This window comes from Phalaenopsis equestris, unplaced genomic scaffold (assembly GCF_001263595.1).
Source record: "Phalaenopsis equestris unplaced genomic scaffold, ASM126359v1 Scaffold000224, whole genome shotgun sequence".
Classification (NCBI taxonomy): Eukaryota; Viridiplantae; Streptophyta; class Magnoliopsida; order Asparagales; family Orchidaceae; genus Phalaenopsis; species Phalaenopsis equestris.
The window spans coordinates 5,290,592-5,300,566 of NW_018164666.1; the positions used below are offsets into that span (position 1 = coordinate 5,290,592).

General features: G+C 33.5%; 1 protein-coding gene across 2 annotated transcripts; it reads right to left on the reverse strand.

Annotated features, from left to right (window-relative positions):
• Window positions 1-4,135: 4,135 nt before the first annotated feature.
• LOC110023425 (gamma-glutamylcyclotransferase 2-1-like) lies at window positions 4,136-7,293 on the reverse strand. Of its 2 annotated transcripts, XM_020722839.1 has the most exons (10): window positions 7,108-7,293; window positions 6,409-7,015; window positions 6,114-6,238; window positions 5,963-6,039; window positions 5,553-5,609; window positions 5,385-5,441; window positions 5,258-5,298; window positions 4,997-5,068; window positions 4,816-4,895; window positions 4,136-4,609 (listed from the first exon to the last, which is right to left on the reverse strand). In XM_020722839.1, exons 3-10 carry the CDS (start codon window positions 6,220-6,222, stop codon window positions 4,440-4,442), a joined length of 663 nt encoding a protein of 220 aa, XP_020578498.1. In that variant the 5' UTR covers window positions 6,223-6,238; window positions 6,409-7,015; window positions 7,108-7,293; the 3' UTR covers window positions 4,136-4,439. The 2 variants fall into 2 exon arrangements, with proteins under 2 accessions (XP_020578498.1, XP_020578497.1); XM_020722838.1 differs by lacking the exon at window positions 6,409-7,015.
• Between the last annotated feature and the right edge of the window lie 2,682 nt (window positions 7,294-9,975).

The following is a 9,975-nucleotide window of genomic DNA, read 5'->3' on the forward strand; positions in this document are numbered from 1 at the left end:
TAAATGAACCATGGATTAATATATTGTGAAGATATGGTGTACCCTAGTTCCAAGTCAACACCCATGGTCAATCCTAAAGCCAAGTAATCCTATAGGGACTCTTCTTGAATTCTCTTATAATGATCTTATCTACTAAATGCTAGAGGTTAAGATCAATATGTGGAATTTCAAGTTGAGTAAAAAGAAGAGTTTTGAATTTCTAATGGTGGGGGTACCTTTTCTAATTTTCTAAGACTAGTCAATAGGAAAGTCCTATGGCTAGACCTAGGCTATTAAAGAAGTTTCTAGACCTCAACCAAAAGTGAGGTCAACATGACTCTAGAAAAGTAATCGGAGACCAACTCGCCTTCTTTTATATGCAAAACATCAAATTGGCTTCTTAAAGTTTGAAGTCGTACCTTTTTAACCTTCTCTTCTCCTTTATATGAAACATCGAGCTTCTTCCATGCTAGTTTGGTCGAAGTAGCACTTGAGATCTTCTCAAAATCATCTTCATCTAAAGTTTGATAGATGAGGAAGAGAGTCTTCTTGTCTCTCTTTCGCAAGTCTTTTAAGTTATCCTTTTGTGTTGTGGATAGAGCCGACTCGTCGCTTGGCTCATCGTAGTTTTTCTTCACAAACTCCCAAACGTCATGCGCTCCAAGGAGTGCCTTCATCTTAATACTTCAATTGTCGTAGATGCTTTCCTTAAGCATCAAAACTTGGAAGGAAACCATGTCACCGTTTGTCTTTGCTCTATAAAGGAACCTTTAGTCTCTGATATCACTTTGTTGGAATGGAGAAATTTTTTGGATATGACAAAGGCTAAAAACTTATGGAAGAAGCTTCACTCTTATTTATCACATTAACTTTGCTTGATACAAACTCAAAGACTCCACCCATATTTATACTAGTAGCACTTCTTAAATTAATGGCTAGGATTGTACCACCACAATTCCAATCTAATTGTTACAAATAATTTCACGTCTACCACACAATAATTCCACACCTACCACACAATAATTTCATACCTACCATAACTTCTAGAATAAGTTTCTAGAATTTAGGCTTTATTTAAACAACTAAAACCAAGTTTATATTTCAACAGATTATGGATCGGTGCTGGTAGGCGCCTTCATTGAGCACAAATTGATAGAATCTGAAGTTGCTACCTTGTTCAAATTGGCTTGTGCAGATGCTGCACAACAAGTCGATGAAATGAACTCTCGATATGAAAAGATTGGCATTGAACTTCTTCAAAAAGAAGCTTCATTGGAGCACCTATGCAATCTTTCAACACATAGGTGATGTTTACTATAAGATGCATAATGTTAGTACATGTGTTTCTTAACATTTATTTTTTGTGTTATGTAAATCTTTTTTACTTTGTACTAAATATAATCTGATTCTTAATTTGCATTTATTGTTTTGTAGATCCCATACATGAAAAAACTGTCATATGAAATGCTTGGAGAGAAATTTTTGAAAGAATATGGTGATCATGATGACAAAGTTACTACTATTGACCCCAAGCGCATTCAAGGAATCAAGGCAGCTACTAAACATCCCATCTATGAGAATTTCCATGCGGAGGTAGGAGTTGGTCTTTTTAATCTCCTTCGTGGACTACTCATTAATTTGGCCTCATAAAGCATTTATATTTCATCTTAATGAGATAAATGTATTATCACCTTCATCATGAATATGTTAGAATTAGTAAACTTTTGTCTCAAACTAACAAGTTCAATGACTGCACTGCAATTATTAGCGAAAATGGTACGGATTCTTTATGTTAAGAGTAATTAATCTGAAAATACATTGGAATCTTCAATCTTTCAAAGAATGCTTGGGAATGCTTTCAAAGTTGGGTTACCTATGAGTAGGATTGGAATCGAGCAGAGTATTTTGTTGATTGTACTTAAACTTTGCTATACGATAAGTTGTTTAAGTTTGGCTCGAGCTCAAGTTCATATTTTCCTCCTTTCTATGTTTTGGATTTCTCTTTTTTTATGTTTTTTTCATCAATATGCAATTTGAATGTAAATAAATTTTACCTTTTTGTTCTTTTGTAAAGCTGTAGGCCTTCAAAGCACTATTGACAGCAGCAATGACGGATGAACAACTTTTAACACTTGGAGAGCTTATGTATCAGATAAACCTAACTTTAGACAAATCAAGATCGCATCAAAATTAATCACATATCGATTTCATTTTACAATGCTCAATTTCATCAGTACACCTATTTTACTTATTGGTGAAGCTCGCATGAGAGTTAGCATAATGTACTTTGACTACTAGGCTAAAGTGATAACAACAAACTATGTTATCTGATTTTGGCCGGTATATTGATTTTTTTGTGTCATTTTCTAAAAATATGATGTATCTCAAACACGTTTTTATTGCGTTGTTTTACATTGCAAACTTCATCGTTTTTGTTTTTTGGAAATTTAATCACAAATGGTAGAAATCTTTAACCTTTTTATGTTTTTTCTTTTGCTTCTTGTACAGTGCCATTACAGTTATAGTGAGTGCCGATTCGGATCAGATGGAACAGACGGGCTTGACAAACTTGCACAGGAAATGCAGAATGGAAAGTCTTCTCATGAGGCATATGCAGCTTATTTGGAGCAAAAATCACCGGTGGAGGATCAGGTGGCACGGTCAGTCTCATTGGAAGAAGCTGCCTTAGAAGCAGTGGAGATTTTGAGGTAACTTAATTCTGTTGTTTAATGTGCTGGTTTGGGGGATTTGGAATGCGGTGAAAAATTCTATGGAATTCCGAAATATGCAAAAATTGGCCAATTTTCAAATAAATTGGAGAAAAATGTCAATCGTCTCTTGTCATGAGCTTTTATTGCGTCAAAACACAGGATATGAATTTGTGTCGGATGTCCAATTAAAATCACTGAAATATATATTTTTGGGTCTCTTTAATTTTGATGATTTTAATTGGACACCAAGGCCAAATTCCTGCTAACCATCACCTCCAATCACCGTCAATCCATCGTAAGCCAGCTTACTATCGCGGGGATTTGCATTGATTTCATCCTACTTTCAGCTGAACACCAAAAAAGTAAACTTGTGTGTTTATTTTACGCCTTACCAAACTTAGAAATACTTTAAATGCATTGCTTCAATGACAGTGCGTCCATTTTTCAGCAAACCAATTTGTCCTATAATTAATAATATTTGACAAATGTAGCATTGGCAGAAATTCCTTCGATTTGCTCATGATGTCATATTAATCTTGTTTTATCAGAGAAAGAGAGCTAACTTTTCCTGTCTTCTTCAGTTATAGAAGGAATAGTATTCCCAAATCCAAATTTGCTCTTATAATATGCGGATCTTCAATCTTGATTTGCTTCAACATATAATGATATATTTGAACGTTTGTTTTGATTTGCTCTGTAGTATAATGTTTTGAATTCCATACAATTTAAACAGATATTGTGACAACCCGAACTCACACACATCAAGGTATTGTCTGCTATTGCCTAGCGGCCTCACGATTTTGCGCCATTGGTGTAACTTCCTAAGAAATTACCCATCTTAGAATTGCTCTAGCATGAGCACCCTTAACTTCAGAATTTCTGTCAAAATTTCACTGCTACAATAAAAGACATCTCGATGTTTAAGAGTGCTTCATATTCATCCAGATCATAACTCCAAAGTTAAGCGTGCTCATGCTATCTCCAGAAATAAAAATGCAGTTGAAGAAGATTGGGTTATGATAGTTTTTGAAATAATTAAATTTACTTTGAGATGAGCACTACGAACGACTGATCAATTAATTCTAGTATTGCAGTCATCAAAAAACAAATTTAACAATCATATGTATTGCACTGAATTCGTCTCTAAACAAATCCAAAAATTTTAAAATCATCCTGAACAAAATTGACAAGCATATCCTGATCCTATTTTTTTCAAATAAAATTCATTTTTATAGCCTAAGAAACTCATCTTTCCACCATTTAAACTAATAACAGATAGAGATATCCTATTTTTATTGTCTTTTATTATGTTTTTTTGTGGTAGTTTATAGTGGTGAGTATGAATTGGTAACCTCAAAGTTTTGATTGGATCCGGGTGAATATGAAATGTCACATCTCTCGAAGCACTATAAAATTCACAAATTTTATTTACTATGCCCAGTAAGGATCACTTAAACTTTGTAATTCTCATTAGATGTAAAAAACATGCTAAATGAATGTCAATCACAAACAAATTACAAATTTTGCTCAATAAGGATTGTTTGGCCTTTCCATTTCTCAAATGATACAAACTAACTGCCTGGTGTAACATAAATTTGGAATGATGTCATCTACTTGTTCTAATAAATACTCTAAAGCTAGAGAAAAGATAAGCAGTGACAATTACTAAGAACTATTAATGTGTTGTAAGGATATCATGGTGTAAAAATAGTTTATTTCTGTAGACAAGCTTGTAAAGGGTAAATTGGTTTAGTTGGAATTCAGGACGGCCGCCCCTTGGAGCAGGGGGACGGTGTTTATGAGTGAAAGCTTGGGCTTCAAGGCAAAATGAGGGCCAATTGTCTTAGTATTATCCTTCAAAACTGCGAGCACTCTCCGAACCTCATTTGATAGTTCAGTCACGAGATCCTCTTCATGTCCTACATTCATTTACATCATTATTTACACATGTAATTAATATGAAGCAAAACTTCAAAAATCATTAAGGCTCAAATGCTTGGATGGCATCTAAAATTTTTTTTAAAATCTACCCTTTCAGTTAACTTTTTAAATTACATTACAGAAATAATTGGACTTGTATATATTTTCATTTGAGTGGACACATGGCAAAGCACAAATAAATTACCTATATGAAACAGTGCCCTCTCCAACTTAAACAGGTAGTCCCTATTGTTCCCGCTAGGACCATTCGCAGTAGCAATTTGCCTGAAACATATAATAACATGCTATAATCAGCTAAAAAGTAAAAACTAAAAAATAAAAAACAATGGGGTTGGATAGATAATTTAGAAGACTTTCAGCTATACCTTGCCATTTCCTCCAAGGGAGCAGGGCCAAGATAATATCTATTGGCTATAACATCTGGAGTGGAAATGAATCTGGCCAGAAAAACCAAATATCAGGCTTTGGAGTATAATAATGAAAATGTTAGTAATATGCAGCAATTTGATTCTTTGAACATATAAATTTCCAAAATGAAACTTAAAAAAAAAAAGCTTTATATAAATTTCCAAAATGAAACTTAACTTAAAAAAAAAAAGCTTTGCAAGGCAAGTTAGGTCTCTTACACTAGTACATCAGTCAAAAATGGCTGATTGTTTTCTCCTTCCTGCACGAAGGAGCACAAAACAGGCATAAGAAGAGAAGGACAATAGAAAAGCAATGTAGGGGTCAACAAAGTGAACTCTTAGTAACCTTGTAAAAGTTAACTAATGCTTTCTTGTCATACTCGCATTCCCTTCTCTCCAAATACTGAAATTTCAATAACGTAAAACAGCTTTATGAATTAAGTGAAATATAATACTAAATTGTAATTTTCAGTTATTTGCCAGATGAGAGGAACATTTATTGCCGAGTTCATACCTGCATTGTCGCTCTTTCTTTCTCAATGCCACCTCTAACGCAAAATGCAATTCCCCACTGTTAAGATAGTAAAAAAATTATCACATGCCAACTTGATTGCAGCTTGTTGCCGTGTAAACCAAAATTCCCATTGCTTACATCAAAATATTGAAAGAGTTTACATTATAGACGTGTACTTTGTCGCAGATTTCAATTAGATGTTAATAATTAATAAAGAAAAAAAGGATAAAAATGATTGTTGGTCATTGGGAGAGAAGGATAGTGTAAATGCATCATCCACAGCATTCCCCTCAGAAACTTAATATGGTTAGGAAAGTTTTAAATGTGTCCAACATGAGCTTGAGTCTGGGATGGTAGACATATAAATGCGTAATAAACACTGGAAACAAGAAATGGTTTTAGGATCTTACACAAACTGCTCCTACTTCGGACTCTAACGTGCAAGTTCTTGCTGGATGTTCAGGTGTACCCCTGTGATCTATGCATGCTGCAAAAAAAAAAATTTACATCAATTTCATAGCAAACTAAAAGCGAACCTTAATTCTAAAGGAACTGTCTTACCAAGATCAAAGACACGCCTGAAGTCCTTAATAAAACCTAAAATCTTCTCGTCAAAATCAAAACCGGGATTCCAGATCAGCGATCCATAGCCAAAAACCCACAGAACCATAGTTTATGTCCTTGTTCTGCATAATATTTTAAATGAAAGTCATCAGTTACGCGAATCCTGTGTCAAATAATGAAGAAGAAAACAGGAACAAACGTCATTACAATGCTTTAGTGATACAGAAAATGAATAATCATCGCTAGCTGTTCGAAACAAAGGAATGCAGGTTGAATACAGGGATGATTCTACCTTCCCAATTTTCTCAGTTCTTCCAAACCCAAGCAGATATTTCTATCCTCTGCCATAAATCATAAGCAAGAGCTTCACCCTTATCTTACTAACCAAAAAAATTAAAAATAAAAAAATTCTAACATTTTACAACTCAAACGAGATCCTCGGAGAAATGTAATTTCATAAAAATATGTTCCAATATTCTCTTCTAAATTTGGTAAATGCCAAGCTTTGCAACTCAACCGCCACATAAGTACGTCGTGTAAGTAAATCCACTGAAAAATGCATCAATAAACAATACGTTGGTGTACGTCGACCTTAACTCAAAAGGATAGAACAATCAAACCATACTTCTTCTGAACCCATTTAACTCTTTCCAAATCATACCTAAAGTGAGCGCTTATGCAACCTATCTCAATAATCAATCATTTTTCAACCAAATCTCCATAAGTTATTTTGTCCCTATTTAAAAAAAACCATCAATAACTGAAAATTTCCCAAGAAAAACACTCATCTTCTTAAAAAGATCATCTAATGCAACTCAAAGTTGATCAAGCAAGAAATAAAGAGCTCCAGCCAGTATCCATCAACTTTCCCAACAGAAAACATGATCATAACCAAACTCCTGGTAAGCAAATGGGAGAAACATCAAAACCCAACCTCGGATGCATCCATGAAGAAGAAAACAGGTAGGGTATATGCAGTGATTTTACTTACACAATCCCGATGCGGAACCGAAACTCCGACCCCGATAAACTTCCTCTTCTTCCTCCTCTGCCCTCTTCTCCGCCTCCTCAACGCCTGAGAGGCAACGGAAGAGCAGCGACGAGGAGAAGAAGGGAGAAACCTGAGAATGTGAAGGGAGAAGAGAATCCGCAAAACTCTCAGGTCTTCTGTCCTCCGTCTTCACAGATGGGTACGGCAAAGGAGGAAGACGGCCTTTTATAGTCGGGGTCCCCCAGCTATGCCTGTATCTATTCATTGCATGGCCTTCTATAAATTACTTTTTTACCCCTATACTCTTTTAACAGCTTCTTCTAAATTACCTTTTAACCCCCGGTTCCTTTAACTGGGTTGAGTGGTGCAACTTATATTTAATATAGATGTGTTATAGATTATTTAACGCCTAAGTAAGTCACGATTCTTAAGATTTTTAATTATTTTATTTATTTTTGTAAAGTTGTAAATTCATTCAATCACATTAATTATACATTTTATGATTTTTACGTACAGAAAGCATACGCAGAGTTGCGTGCATTTTAGGTTATTCGGAGGGGTATAACTAAGTTACACTTAAGTTATATCTCCTTGTAATTATTTCTGTAATCTAAATGTAACTTAACTGTACCCTTCAAATAACCTAAAATGTATCAATCTATGTACGCTTTCTGTACGCAAATATTTATCCTACATGTACTCAAATCCTATTTATTTAAGGATATATTTCACAATTTAAAAATTAAGATAATGATATTTTTTGTTAGATACGTAAATATTTATGAATTGTGTGGTATGTATATAAATGCCCCTTAAAGTTGTTATCAAATGAACAACAAATAAGAGCTTATTTTCTAAGAAAATGACATCTATTTGTAGGAACATTGATGTTGTTTTTAAGATTTCATGTTTTAATAAGTTGTTTATATTTCATTGAAGTAAATTGGATAGAAATTATAGACAAATTATTTTTAATTATAAACAACAAAAGCATATAGACAAATTATCAATCAAAGTGTTTCATATAGGAACCAAAAAGGTTACATTTTGGCCTGCAATGCAATTTGTAAATAAGACAAAAATAAACACGAGCACAAAAAATTACATCAGCATCCAGTTGGCGAGAGAACAGGCATGTATTAACTCTTGTCAAAATAATGCCAAAGGCCACCTTGTCGTTTTCAGATGGTCTTGGCATCTAATAATTATACTCTCGGTTAGGGTTGTCAAAAAAAGAAAAAAAAAGCTCATTATTCGTCAATAGCTCGTGTTCGGTTCATTTGTTAAGCAAACGAGTCAAATACAAACAGCTCTTTGTTCACTCGTGTTCGGCTCGTTTTAGCTTGAAATAAAAAATATATATAATTATTTATATAATAATATATTATATATGTTTATATCTAAGTTTAAAACGTAACTGCTCGTATTGTAATGTGATTATGCGCCTTCTTTTGCATACCATTGGTTCAGGTTTAAATCTAGCACTCTACATCTATTTTTTAAGTTTAATTTTAACTAGCCAATTTCGAGCCGAACACAAGCCAAACATGAACGCGAATATTTAAATCAAGCCGAACACGAACACATTGTTCAAGAGCTTGTTTCGAATACGAGCTGATTTCAAACACGATCAATTTTGAACTAGCCGAACACAACCCAAGCATGAGCTCGCTTAAACTCGGCTCATTTACAATCCTAGTCTCATCGTTGCTCGAGAATTCAACACACATTGAGATGAAAGTAAATAATCTATAAAAATTCCATAAGATTTTACGTGTAACTCATAAAGGAATTGAGCGATCTTAAGCTCGTTGGATTTTTCTCACTGATATGTTTGATTTGACTATGAACTTGTCATATTTGGTATTCATTCGACCTTCCAAATGTATTTGTAAAATTTATAAATATGATTTAATGTCTTGATCTGAGCTTGATTTGGTTCAGAGTAGACTACTTTTGACATTATTGGGTTCGTCTCGTTGTGTCGGTCAGTTTGACTATATATTTGCTGAAGTAGGAGCTCTAGATGACTCCTAATCAAAGTTTAATCATTTCTTGCTCAAAGGATGCCTTGAGATCTATATCATACCTTGAGATTCATACCGGAAGTTGAAAATCTGTTAATAACATATCAAGTTTATTAAATCTTCTTGAGTGATTTTTGATCGCTTACACTTTCTGCATTATTGTTATATTTATCTAATGTGAAGCATATAAAAGCATTTATATAATGGCTTCTTTCATCTTAAATATGTGCATAGTATCTATAGTTTTAATTTTGTTATGAAATTAAACTTAAATGACATATGAGTTTTTATTTAAAAAAGGTGAACTTGTGCGTATGTGGCACAATTTCAAAATTTCAATATATGTCAATAAAAGGGACTTATAGGCGCAATATCATTAAATTGTATTTTTTAAAAAATATTTTTAAGCTAGTAATATTAAAATTAATCTTAAATTATTTTATTTTAAAATTTCCCCTAAACAGGGTAGGGTAATATATAAAATAGTGATGACATATTATATGTTATAATAGGCTTCATTAGGATCTAAAGTAAAAAGAGTGAGACATTACTTTCTAAATAGCAAATGCTAGAAAATCTTGATGAATGATGGCTTAGAAAGATGCAAGGATAGTTGGCTAGTGCAATTGATATATAAGTGGGAAAACTTATGGCAACAAACTTAAGCTCATTGAGTTCTATTATCATTTGATACACTTGTTCACAATTAGATCAGTTTAATCTAACAATTTGGCCAATTTTTAGGAGCACGAACAAGATTTATTTTGCATGTGATCTAACGTGCCCAATTGCCACTCTTAATATATGTAAAGTATGCCATTTTCATTGTAAACTCTCTACA